Source organism: Penaeus vannamei, chromosome 18 (genome assembly GCF_042767895.1).
Source record: "Penaeus vannamei isolate JL-2024 chromosome 18, ASM4276789v1, whole genome shotgun sequence".
NCBI lineage: Eukaryota > Metazoa > Arthropoda > Malacostraca > Decapoda > Penaeidae > Penaeus > Penaeus vannamei.
Window position 1 is genome coordinate 35,980,023 of NC_091566.1, and position 13,351 is coordinate 35,993,373.

General features: G+C 38.8%; 2 protein-coding genes across 2 annotated transcripts; both read left to right on the top strand.

Moving 5' to 3' along the window:
* The first annotated feature begins 6,763 nt into the window (after nucleotides 1–6,763).
* LOC113810023 (putative GATA zinc finger domain-containing protein 25) lies at nucleotides 6,764–8,476 on the top strand. The gene is made up of 4 exons (XM_027361708.2): nucleotides 6,764–6,909; nucleotides 7,158–7,199; nucleotides 7,348–7,594; nucleotides 7,909–8,476. Exons 1-3 carry the CDS (start codon nucleotides 6,841–6,843, stop codon nucleotides 7,573–7,575), a joined length of 339 nt encoding a protein of 112 aa, XP_027217509.2. The 5' UTR covers nucleotides 6,764–6,840; the 3' UTR covers nucleotides 7,576–7,594; nucleotides 7,909–8,476.
* A 70-nt stretch (nucleotides 8,477–8,546) lies between these two features.
* On the top strand, nucleotides 8,547–10,543 carry LOC138864746 (uncharacterized). The gene is made up of 2 exons (XM_070133251.1): nucleotides 8,547–9,343; nucleotides 9,875–10,543. The coding sequence occupies exons 1-2, from the start codon at nucleotides 9,225–9,227 to the stop codon at nucleotides 10,158–10,160; spliced, it is 405 nt and encodes a 134-aa protein (XP_069989352.1). The 5' UTR covers nucleotides 8,547–9,224; the 3' UTR covers nucleotides 10,161–10,543.
* Nucleotides 10,544–13,351: the final 2,808 nt, after the last annotated feature.

Below are 13,351 nucleotides of genomic sequence, written 5' to 3' on the forward strand. Positions count from 1 at the left end.
CCCCACAGAGTGTGGCGGCAGTTGAAATCACCAACTATGAGGAAAGGTGGTTGGTGTTGGGAAATTAGAGTCTCAAAGGCAGTAAAGTCAATGGGATGGGATAGGGAGAAGTAGACTGAAATCGCTGTGATCCAGCGGCGAAGAAAGATGCGAATAGCTGTGCACGGGACAGAAGTTTGTATGGGAGGTATGACATAAGGTGTTTTATGATGGATAAGTATAGGCGAGACATAAAGGGAGTGTGGGGAAAAGATAAAATGGTAATTAGGAATTGGAATAGGAGGGTGTGTGAGGAAAGTCTCTTGGAGGCAGATAATAGATGGATTATAAGAAGCAAGGATATGACGTAAGTCTGATCTATGAGAGCGGAAACCGCGAATATTCCAATGTAGGAGAGCTATACCCTAGTTGATTTATGAATGATAACACATTTACGTGTTGGGGAATTTGAAGGGGAAGGAGCTAGGGGGTGTAAAGGAGGGATATTAGGAGGTAGGGAGTCTGGAGAAGGGCATTGTTGTGCCATGAGTGATTCTCGTGTGTAACCTGGAGGGAGTGCAAAGGATAGAGGGGGTGGAGGGAGGGAGAATGTGTCTATAGTTGGGGTTGAAGGGGGTGGGTTGTGTTGGGAGGGAGTAGATGTGTGGGGAGTATTAGTGTTAGGAGGATGAATATCAGAAGGATGGATAGTTGGAGTTGAAGGGGATGTGTTGTCTTGGGAGGGATTAGGAGGAAGGGGTGTAGGGGGAATATTAGTAGGAGGGGTATGAATATCGGCAACCACTTCAAGTGTGGAAGGAGCATGAGTTATGGGATTTTGTGTCTCAAACATATAGCTTTGAATGTCATCCATTGTTTCTGCAGTGGAGTTTGTTGGAGAGTTTTGTGAGAAGGTAATTGTTTCTGCAATGGAATTGGTTGGAGAGTTTTGTGGAATAAAGGTTTTCTTATGAGGGGGGGGAGAGGAGACTGGTGTCTCAGGAACAAAGGTATAGGTAGGTGGAGGTGATTGTGCTGTAGGGGAAGAAGGGTTAGAACGTTTAGTCTGTCTACTGCGGGTAGTGCGGGGAGGGAGAGGGGTTAGTGTTGGGGCTGTAGTTCAGATAGGAGCTGTGGTTGAGATTGGGGTGTCTGGGTTTAGAGTAGCAAAGTAATTGGTCTGAGGGATGTAGAATGTAGAAGTGGAAATGGGGACATTTTTGGGTGGAGGGGGAAGGGCTGAGCGGACGATGTTGCTAGAATATGGAGTATGAGAGAAACCTTGTCGACGTGCTTCCTGTCTGGCTTCACGTAAAGTGAGACCATTTTTGTATCAGAGAGTTGCTACTTCAGATTCAAATTTGTAAGTGGAACAGCCTCTATAAAATACATTATGGGGGCCGCCGCAGTTAGCACATGTTCGTGTTTGTGCTGAGCAGTTTGATCGATTATGACCAGGTTGGGCACATATGGGGCATCGGTCTGTGGAACGGCAATGTTTGGCAGGATGTCCAAAGCGCCAACAGTTTTGACATTGACGGGGAGGGGGTTGGTATGGTCGAACAAGGAGGGATTGTCCACCAATGTAGATACGTAAGGGAAGGTCATGTGTACAGAAGGTAATTTTGGCAATATTGGTCGGATTCTTTCGTTGACCTTTAGGAGGAATGGTGTAGCAATGTACTGATTTCACATCTTGGTCTTTGAGGCATCCTAATAAGTCTTCTCCAGTCTGACCAATCTTTGGTATCGACTGGGCAGTTTGCTGGGGAGAGACAGTTCCGGTACAGGTATTAAGGGTTGGATGAGGTTCTGCAGGAATGGGGTTGCCAGAATGATCAGTTAAATTTGACAGTGCTATAGATTCAGTTTCTGATCTGACTGTTACCAGACGGGAGCGATCGCGTCTGGTATAAAAAGGGACTCTGCCTACTTGTTTTTGGAGGCATTGTTGAAAGAGAAGAGTGTTGCCTGAATAAGGAGCTGTAGCAGGGATCACGAAAAAACGGTCCCATTTAGCTGGGCTAAACAGAGTATTTAAGATATCTGTAGGGTTGGTGGTGGTGGATGGTCGGGGACGTGTGGAAGAGGGAGTATTACGGAATGATGGAGAATAAGTTTGCAAGGTAGTAATAAGGGGGGATTGGTTGTTTGATGAAGGTTGCAGGGGTGGAGTTGAATTTGAGGAAGTTGGGTGGGTAGGAATGTCTTCTCGAGATTGAGTCTCTGCTTGGGTGGGTAATGCACTAGTAGGCATTAAGGAGTGGACAGTAGTTTCAGTGTTCGGAGCCGTGGTCAAAGGAGAGCCTGGGTTGGGGCTATTTGATAAAGGGGCTAGCCTCATAGCCTCTAATAAAGGGATTACATTTTCATTACTGGTCATGGGGAACCTGGATTATGTAAATAGGCCTAATCGGTCCACCTCCTTTCGCTACTGAAGGTAAGGGCTAGATTAGTCAGGAGTACCGTGCCCATGGTTCCCGCAGGCCGTTCAGGACTGGCACTAGGTCAGCCTTTCATCCTCTCAGCACGGCTCTCACACCTTAGGAAGTAGATAGCAGAAGGGGATGGAGAAGAGACGGAAACAAAAGCTGGAGAGAAAAAAGACCATGCAAAATTAGTTGAGTCGAGGGCTGAGGCCCTAGGCAGGGGAGATCCCTGTATTGGGTCTCAGTCTTCGTCTCTTAAGCCCCCCCACGACAACAACGGGCAAGGGATAAGGGGGGTTCAGTTTTGTTGCTTGTTTTGTGTTCCTTGTTTTTGTTCTTGTTCTTTTTAAAGTAATTTAGTGGTAATGTTTGGTACCTTCCTTTTTTTAACTTCATAATAAAGTAAATCTCCCTCAGGTACTGCCCTCATCCCCGTTTTTAAATCATTTCACCTCGTCCTCTGACGCTTCGTGACCGCCACCCCGACTCATTCCATCTCATTATCCTTGCCATAGCGTCGATCCTCATCCTCATCCTACCCTCAACATCCTGCTGGTTTCGGTTTCCGACACGTGGCGTTTGCTGCTAGTACTCGTGCCAGGACCACAAATCCTTTAGCGTAAGGATTTGTGCGAGCCGAGGAAAGAAGCGCCACGGCCAGCAGAGTTAATCCAATCGTGGTGGGGCCGCCAAGGCCGTGCCCTCTCGTAAGTCCTGCGGCCGAAGGAGAGAAATCTCCTCTCGACCCGGGCGAGGAGGGTCTGCCCTTGCCTCGCGGCCTCACCCGAGCTTCACCCCGCTTCAGCAGTGATGGTTAGCTGAGGAACAGCCCAGGAGCCACGGCCGAAGAGGCCGTGCCCAGAGCATACCCCAGATGGCGCCAAAAACCTGCTAACTTCTTTCCCCCTCCCCCTCAGTTAGCCGAGAGGCTCCGTGTTCGCCATAGCGAGGCTCCACTCCCCGTGGGAAAATTGTGGCGAGGCGAGCCGCGCTCAAGGTCGTGGGGTATTCCCCGCGCCACGAGTCGCGGCCTTGCCTCGCCATACGATCCCGCGGGGTGTGGCTGCGCGGTGAATACGCGAGTCTGCCGATGGCGCTGAGCCCCTCGATCCTTTTCCTCTTTCAACAAACCCACTACAGCTATTACCTAGATCTTTACCCTGCATGCTGGGTCAAGCCCCGGCTCCTTTTTCTTCAACTAAAATTCATTTTCCTCCTTATCCTTCCCCTATCCCCACTCTTCCTCCCCCCCCCTCTTCTTTACACTTCTCTCTCTCGCCGGAATCATCATTCGCCTCACGACGGTTGCTGACATCACTTGTGCTTGGTTCATCACCAAATAAAGAGATAAAAATCCAGTTCAGTTTTATAACCTCAACATAATTGCAGCCTCCGTGGCCACCAGCCATGGTTCGTGTTTGTGTTGTTATGTGCCTCGAGGTTGTTTGTGTGCGCTCCTTTGTAAATTTTAGAATCAGAGAGGGTAAGTGTATGAGTGAGAAAGAGAGAGTGAAAAAAAGAGAGGAAGAAGAGAAGAAGGGAGGGGAGGAAGGAGGGAAATTAAGAGAGAGAGAGAGAGAGAGAGAGAGAGATTATATGATTATAATAATGATGATAATGATAATGATGATGCTGATAAAAATGATAGCAGTGATAATAATGATAGCAACTATAATGGTGATAGCAATCACACCCGAATTACATTGATAATGATAATAATGATAATAGCAATAGAAATGGTGATAACCTTTATTATTACAAAAATAATTATTATAATTGCCATTTTTATGATAACTGTATTATGGCTGTTGTTATCATAACTATATTTATTCTCATTCATCAATTTTATCATTATTGTTATTATCCTTATTATCATCATCATCCTTAGTATCATTACAATTATCATTGATATTATTTTCATCATAACCATTATCATCATTATTGTTATTATTATAATTATTATTATCATTATCATCATCATTACTTTTATCATTATCATCATTATTATCATTATAATGATTATTCTTATTATCATTATTGGCATTATTAGCATTTTCATTATCATCACTATCATCATAATCACTATTTCCGTTTTCATTATTTTCATTATTTTTTTCCTTATTTTCATAATTTCTTACCATAAACAATGTTATTATGAATTATGCTACAACTAATCTGGTATCATTTAACTTCAAATTTATAGATTTAAATTGTTGATTATGATTATTACTTATGCAATTATTTGTCTAGTTTTATTCAATAATTTATTTATGTTACAATTTCAGATGGGCCGTGAGTTTGATTCAATAATTTATTTATGTTACAATTTCAGATGGGCCGTGAGTTTGATTCAATAATTTATTTATGTTACAATTTCAGATGGGCCGTGAGTTTGATTCAATAATTTATTTATGTTACAATTTCAGATGGGCCGTGAGTTTGATTCAATGATTTATTTATGTTACAATTTCAGATGGGCCGTGAGTTTGATTCAATGATTTATTTATGTTACAATTTCAGATGGGCCGTGAGTTTGATTCAATAATTTATTTATGTTACAATTTCAGATGGGCCGTGAGTTTGATTCAATAATTTATTTATGTTACAATTTCAGATGGGCCGTGAGTTTGATTCAATAATTTATTTATGTTACAATTTCAGATGGGCCGTGAGTTTGATTCAATAATTTATTTATGTTACAATTTCAGATGGGCCGTGAGTTTGATTCAATAATTTATTTATGTTACAATTTCAGATGGGCCGTGAGTTTGATTCAATAATTTATTTATGTTACAATTTCAGATGGGCCGTGAGTTTGATTCAATAATTTATTTATGTTACAATTTCAGATGGGCCGTGAGTTTGATTCAATAATTTATTTATGTTACAATTTCAGATGGGCCGTGAGTTTGATTCAATAATTTATTTATGTTACAATTTCAGATGGGCCGTGAGTTTGATTCAATAATTTATTTATGTTACAATTTCAGATGGGACGTGAGTTTGATTCAATAATTTATTTATGTTACAATTTCAGATGGGCCGTGAGTTTGATTCAATAATTTATTTATGTTACAATTTCAGATGGGCCGTGAGTTTGATTCAATAATTTATTTATGTTACAATTTCAGATGGGCCGTGAGTTTGATTCAATAATTTATTTATGTTACAATTTCAGATGGGCCGTGAGTTTGATTCAATAATTTATTTATGTTACAATTTCAGATGGGCCGTGAGTTTGATTCAATAATTTATTTATGTTACAATTTCAGATGGGCCGTGAGTTTGATTCAATAATTTATTTATGTTACAATTTCAGATGGGCCGTGAGTTTGATTCAATAATTTATTTATGTTACAATTTCAGATGGGCCGTGAGTTTGATTCAATAATTTATTTATGTTACAATTTCAGATGGGCCGTGAGTTTGATTCAATAATTTATTTATGTTACAATTTCAGATGGGCCGTGAGTTTGATTCAATAATTTATTTATGTTACAATTTCAGATGGGCCGTGAGTTTGATTCAATAATTTATTTATGTTACAATTTCAGATGGGCCGTGAGTTTGATTCAATAATTTATTTATGTTACAATTTCAGATGGGCCGTGAGTTTGATTCAATAATTTATTTATGTTACAATTTCAGATGGGCCGTGAGTTTGATTCAATAATTTATTTATGTTACAATTTCAGATGGGCCGTGAGTTTGATTCAATAATTTATTTATGTTACAATTTCAGATGGGCCGTGAGTTTGATTCAATAATTTATTTATGTTACAATTTCAGATGGGCCGTGAGTTTGATTCAATAATTTATTTATGTTACAATTTCAGATGGGCCGTGAGTTTGATTCAATAATTTATTTATGTTACAATTTCAGATGGGCCGTGAGTTTGATTCAATAATTTATTTATGTTACAATTTCAGATGGGCCGTGAGTTTGATTCAATAATTTATTTATGTTACAATTTCAGATGGGCCGTGAGTTTGATTCAATAATTTATTTATGTTACAATTTCAGATGGGCCGTGAGTTTGATTCAATAATTTATTTATGTTACAATTTCAGATGGGCCGTGAGTTTGATTCAATAATTTATTTATGTTACAATTTCAGATGGGCCGTGAGTTTGATTCAATAATTTATTTATGTTACAATTTCAGATGGGCCGTGAGTTTGATTCAATAATTTATTTATGTTACAATTTCAGATGGGCCGTGAGTTTGATTCAATAATTTATTTATGTTACAATTTCAGATGGGCCGTGAGTTTGATTCAATAATTTATTTATGTTACAATTTCAGATGGGCCGTGAGTTTGATTCAATAATTTATTTATGTTACAATTTCAGATGGGCCGTGAGTTTGATTCAATAATTTATTTATGTTACAATTTCAGATGGGCCGTGAGTTTGATTCAATAATTTATTTATGTTACAATTTCAGATGGGACGTGATAAGCCGCAGGGCGGAAAGCCCAAACGCCTCCTTAAAAGTGTGGTAAGTTTTATGAGCCTTTTCTTATTCACTTTCTTCATATTGCTTGAGTTTTGTTATCGTAATATGACAGAAGAAATTATATATATTTCACTGTGTGACCTTCCTTTCGTCTCCTCTTTCTAATTTTCTCTCTGCCTATTTCTCGCTCCCCCTCTCTCTCTTTACCCCCCCCCCCCCCCATCTCTTTCTCTTTCTGATTTTCTTGCTTCGATTACCTGAAACTATTGGATTTCTCTTCATCTTTTCAGAAAGAAGCTCATCTGGATGCAAGGAATTCCAGAGAAGATGAAGTTAGTAATGTTACAAATATAATGAAAATATGCGATATGTATGTGATAATAGTGAAAATGTTGCAACCTTTTCCGCTCAAACGCACCTCTCTTATTCACTGCATAGGTGTCGGGTAAGCTTTGTACCTGAATTTTTTTATCATTTCAGATTATGAGGAGGCACGAACAGCAGGAGCACCAGCAGCGGCTGTTGCAGCAGCAGCAACAGCAGCAACAGCAGCAGCAGCAGCAAAGGATAGAAGAACGAAGAGCCGCTGAACGGCGAGAGGTGGAACAGCGGGAGGAGCAAATCCAGCGCCATCGGCAGCGGGCAGAAGAGGACCGACTTCGGCGAGAACGCCAACGCGGAGAAGAGGGCCGGCAACATCGGCGCTGATGTAACCCTGGTGGTCAAGGTAATAATGATGATAGCACAGATGATAATGATAATAATGATGATTATATCAATGCTAATCATAATAATAATAGTAATCATAATAGTAATAATATTAATAATAATAATAATAATAATAATAATGATAATGATAATAATAATGATAATGATAATAATAATAATAACAATAATAATGATAATAATGATAATAATGACACAGAATAATGATGATAATAACAAAACAGAAAACTAGATGCATGCATAACAAGACTAAAACAAATACGACTAAAACGCCATTTACACGGAATAAAAATAGGAAACGATCTTTTTTTGCAGATAATGTGCAAATCAAGATCCCGTATTCCCCCAACGAAATCAGCTGTGCCAGATGGGCAGTCTATTTTTTTTTTTTTTTTCATATATGTAAATTCTCAATTTGAAAGTAGTAATTCCCTATAGATTAGTGCAAGAAAATGTGTAAATAATTTCTCTTTTGTCGAGGTAGCCATACAACCTTGCATGCTTTATTTTACTTCGTTAATGCTTTAAAACTTGCCTTGCAATGGAAAACCATGTATTGTTTAATGGTAACTAGATTATTACTGCATGTTTCATAAGAAACAATGGAAGAGAAAAGAAAAAATATGTCATTTCTGTCTAATGTAAAATGTAAATGTATTGTAGTGAAATCTTACCTGTTCATTTATATATGTATTTTTAATTTTTGATTATTTTAAGATCCATTTTATCTATATATTTTCCAACGATTTTTTATTTTTCCGGTTTTTTTACACCCACTTTTTACTGTGCTTTTATCTTTTACCACGTTTTATGTCTGTGAATCTTGCTTGTCATCTCTGTGTGTCTTTAGTCTCTTTCATTCAGTCACAATAAAATATAAAATGAAAAAGTTTTTCAGTCTATCCTTTCCATTCCAACCAGCCCCAGATCAAGGTGGACCCATACGGATACTTAAGATAAGTATTAAGTCTTCTGTATATGTGCAAATATCCCAAACCATTAACACGAATCCTGAATTTTGCTGCACGCCAGATTTTTTTCTCAATCCTTTTCACGTTTATAAAGTATTTTAGTACATTAACTTTTACCCTTTTCTTGTTTAACTATTATTCCTCTTGTTCTTTTATTATCCGTTTTATTTCCTTTTCTTAGCTTTTATTCTTACCCGTTGCTTTTATTCGAACTCGCTTTATCTTTTCTGTTTTTATTCCTTGTTTTATCTCGTTTGCTTTAATTCCTACTCATCTCTTGTTTTATTCTTACATATGTGCCATTAGTCTTTCTTGTTCAATCTCTTTTCTGCGCTTTTATTCTTATTTTCTCTCGTTTGTTTTTATCCTTACTTGTTTACTGTGGTCTTACCTGTTTTCTTTACTTTATTTAAATTTACTTTGTCACTTTTCATTGTCTGTGCTGCCTTTGAGGACATTGTTCTTAGCATCTGTTTGTCCGCAGGTGCTGCCTAGACCCCTCTGCACGACCTCCATGCCGTCCACGTTATCTCCGCCGGGACTCTGCTTCGACGCCGGCCCCTGTCGGCACACAACCTTCGCCGTCGGAAGTCGCCGAGAGCCGGACTACAGCCTGTCAGCGGCTCAACCCGGAGGGCAATCCTCCGGACTGTCGGCTCGATGGTGAAGTCCAAGCACGCCAAGGGGTCGCGTGCCCCTTCTCCAACGGAGGAGCCACCGAAGGAAGGGCCCTGTGCTGCACCCGCCCTGCTGTTCACCACCGACACTGATCCATCACGGTTAAGAAAGTTTATGAAATAATACTGAAATGATTATTAAATTTAACTAATGTGGCAATATTATCTTAGATGTATATTAATATTTAATTGAAATAGGTTAGTTTGTAAGTGTATGTCTATTTGATTCAAGTATTTGCTTTTCTTGTAATTACTATTCATTTGTATAATATCTAATTGATTTATTAACTCGAAATAGATAATTGTTTGCTTTCAGAACTATTTTAATTTGATAATACTTGGTTATTAGAATATAATGTAATGTTGAATGTTTTTATCGTTTCATGACTGATAATTACATAACAGTGTCATAATTGTCTAGTTGTATGTATAGTGTCAAGATCCTAAAATAATGTCTTGTGTTTTATATAATCTTTGATATTGTGGTTTTATTATATTACACTAATAATGAACTAATGTATTGATTTTCATAAAGATTTAACTCAATCCTTGAATTACACTAATTTACTTTGTCACTTTTCATTGTCTCTGCTGCCTTTGAGGACATTGTTCTTAGCATCTGTTTGTCCGCAGGTGCTGCCTAGACCCCTCTGCACGACCTCCATGCCGTCCACGTTATCTCCGCCGGGACTCTGCTTCGACGCCGGCCCCTGTCGGCACACAACCTTCGCCGTCGGAAGTCGCCGAGAGCCGGACTACAGCCTGTCAGCGGCTCAACCCGGAGGGCAATCCTCCGGACTGTCGGCTCGATGGTGAAGTCCAAGCACGCCAAGGGGTCGCGTGCCCCTTCTCCAACGGAGGAGCCACCGAAGGAAGGGCCCTGTGCTGCACCCGCCCTGCTGTTCACCACCGACACTGATCCATCACGGTTAAGAAAGTTTATGAAATAATACTGAAATGATTATTAAATTTAACTAATGTGGCAATATTATCTTAGATGTATATTAATATTTAATTGAAATAGGTTAGTTTGTAAGTGTATGTCTATTTGATTCAAGTATTTGCTTTTCTTGTAATTACTATTCATTTGTATAATATCTAATTGATTTATTAACTCGAAATAGATAATTGTTTGCTTTCAGAACTATTTTAATTTGATAATACTTGGTTATTAGAATATAATGTAATGTTGAATGATTTTATCGTTTCATGACTGATAATTACATAACAGTGTCATAATTGTCTAGTTGTATGTATAGTGTCAAGATCCTAAAATAATGTCTTGTGTTTTATATAATCTTTGATATTGTGGTTTTATTATATTACACTAATAATGAACTATTAATTAATAAATGTATTGATTTTCATAAAGATTTAACTCAATCCTTGAATTACACTAATTAATAGAATCACTATGAAATACATTGATAAGTTATCTAAAGTATACCATAATTACTAAAAAGAATTGAAAATTATATGATTTAACATAATGTCATGATACTGAAAAGCATTTAATGAATGTTGTGGAATAGGGGGCCACAACAGTACATGCAGCAGAAACTGCAGTCGTCGAACCTGCACACACACACACACACACACACACACACACACACACACACACACACACACACACTCTCTCTCTCTCTCTCTCTCTCTCTCTCTCTCTCTCTCTCTCTCTCTCTCTCTCTCTCTCTCTCTCCCTCTCGCTCTCTCGCTCGCTCGCTCGCTCCCTCTATCTCTCGCTCTCTTTCGCTCCATCTCTCGCTCTCTCTCTCTCTCTCTCTCTCTCTTTCTCTCTCTCACACACACACACTCTCTCTCTTTCTCTCACAGACACACTCTCTCTCTCTCTCTCGCTCTCTCGCTCTCTCTCTCACACACACACACACACACACACACACACACACACACACACACACACACACACTCTCTCTCTCTCTCTCTCTCTCTCACACACACACACACACACACACACACACACACTCTCTCTCTCTCTCTCTCTCTCTCACACACACACACACACACACACACACACACACACACACACACACACACACACTCTCTCTCTCCCACACGCACACACACACACACTCACAGACTCCCACACTCACACTCACACTCTCTCTCTCACTAACACACACACACACTCACTAACACACACACACACTCACATTCTCACTCACACACTCACATTCACACACACACACACACACACATTCTCACACACACACACAGACTCTCACACTCACAGACTCACAGACTCCCACACACACACTCACTCTCTCACTAACACACACACTCACCCTCTCACTAACACACACACTCACCCTCTCACTAACACACACACACACTCACATTCTCACTCACACACACACATTCACATACACACACACGCATTCACACACACGCATTCACACACACACACACACTAACACACACACACTAACACATACACATACTCTCTCACACACACACACACACAAATTTAATATATATGTAGCGTGATCCGTCAAACCCAGGGGTCCCGTCCCAGTTCATCAAGGCACTTTTAGAATTCTGCCCTCCCTTGATGCTGGCGGGGGATACAGGCGCAAATAGACCTGGTTAACCCCTGTCAATTCAGTCCCCTTAAGTGGTAGCGTGGGGGGGGGGGAACTGAATCATTAATAGGGTTGTTCCAGTGTGAATACCACTTTCTGACATTCAGCCTAACCATATGATAAAATACATACTAAAAAGTCATCTAAGAAAAATACAAAAGTAAAAGAATGTGCTAAAGGCACCTAAAATTACTGACTGTCGTATGCAAAAACTAAAAGAAAAGACTTCCAGAGTGGAGAGCCTGGCTGAAGGCCTTACCATAAAACAAAGACAAAACCAGCAAGTCTGGCGTCAGAGCTGGAGGCTAAAAAACCCTTAAACCTAAAAGAAAAAAAATACAACAGTATAAAACCCGAGTCTGGTGACACCGAAACAGGAAAACTAAAACTAAAAGGTCACTCAGACTTCCTACTTTGACAAGTAAAGTTACAAATAAAACAAAGAAAAAAAAACAGCCAAGTTCATTTAAAAAATAAATAAATAAATAAAAGGATGTTCAAATTATTAAATAAAAATGTTCTTAAGATCACGTCCAGCTCCTATGCAAAGAATATCAGGAACTCAGTACTTAACTTATATTCTTCCGTGATCGTCTCTGTGTTCGGTTCAAACAAATATGGCGACACTGCCGGTTCAAAGCTTCGGAGGATAGCGAAACACATTCGTTGACGTCTCGACTCGTACTGTTTATTTCTATTTTTTTACAATGCCCCGGTGACGTCAAAGGCCATACATTTTTATAAAATATATTCTTGTAATAAATATACTAAAACTGTGCATAAAAATTAGAAAAAATAAAACTAAAAGTATAAAATAGAAATCGCAAGAAAATAAAATACAATAACTAAAATGAACGAATAAACACTGTATATAAAAATGCTTCCCCTACAACTTAAAATGAAAACTAAGTAAAAACTAGACCTTAAAACTTTACTGAATGTTAAAAAACTAAAATGAATAAAAGCTAAAGATAAAAGGGTCATAAAAAATGTCTCGTTGCTAAATCATGAATAAAAATGTTAAGAGAAAACACAATAAAAAGGAGAAACTAAAATAAAACAATAAAAGACAATAAAAACGAGAAAAATAACAACCAAAAAGCCGAGGTGAGACACATAAACAATCCTCCAACACGGCAGTCAGAGCGGGAGAGCGGAGAGGACAAGATGTAGCATCCAAGACCACCTTACATATATATATATATATATATATATATATATATATATATATATATATCAATCCGTGCTATATAGTTCGAATTACATGTCAAAATATTTTCGTAACATGCAATACCTTCTTGGAAGATTAAAGTATTATTTCATTCAATTTTTCAAGTGATTTATGTTTTGATAATCTCTCTTATAATGAACAACAGAAACAAACCCTTAATAGCTTGCATATGCTAAAGGTAAAGAGCTTTGTTTTGAAAGATGTATAGGGATAGCAACATGCTGAGAGAGGCAGGTCGGTCCGTTTTCTGAGGGAAAGTACACAAGAAACCGCTATTTT

Bases quoted from the DNA above. Each gene is read 5' to 3' on its own strand.
- LOC113810023 (XM_027361708.2), top strand. From the start codon at position 6,841: ATGTTACAATTTCAGATGGGACGTGATAAGCCGCAGGGCGGAAAGCCC. The intron at 6,910-7,157 runs GTAAGTTTTATG...TCATCTTTTCAG, and splicing joins AACGCCTCCTTAAAAGTGTG to AAAGAAGCTCATCTGGATGC. The intron at 7,200-7,347 runs GTTAGTAATGTT...TTATCATTTCAG, and splicing joins GGAATTCCAGAGAAGATGAA to ATTATGAGGAGGCACGAACA.
- LOC138864746 (XM_070133251.1), top strand. From the start codon at position 9,225: ATGGTGAAGTCCAAGCACGCCAAGGGGTCGCGTGCCCCTTCTCCAACG. The intron at 9,344-9,874 runs GTTAAGAAAGTT...GTTTGTCCGCAG, and splicing joins ACCGACACTGATCCATCACG to GTGCTGCCTAGACCCCTCTG.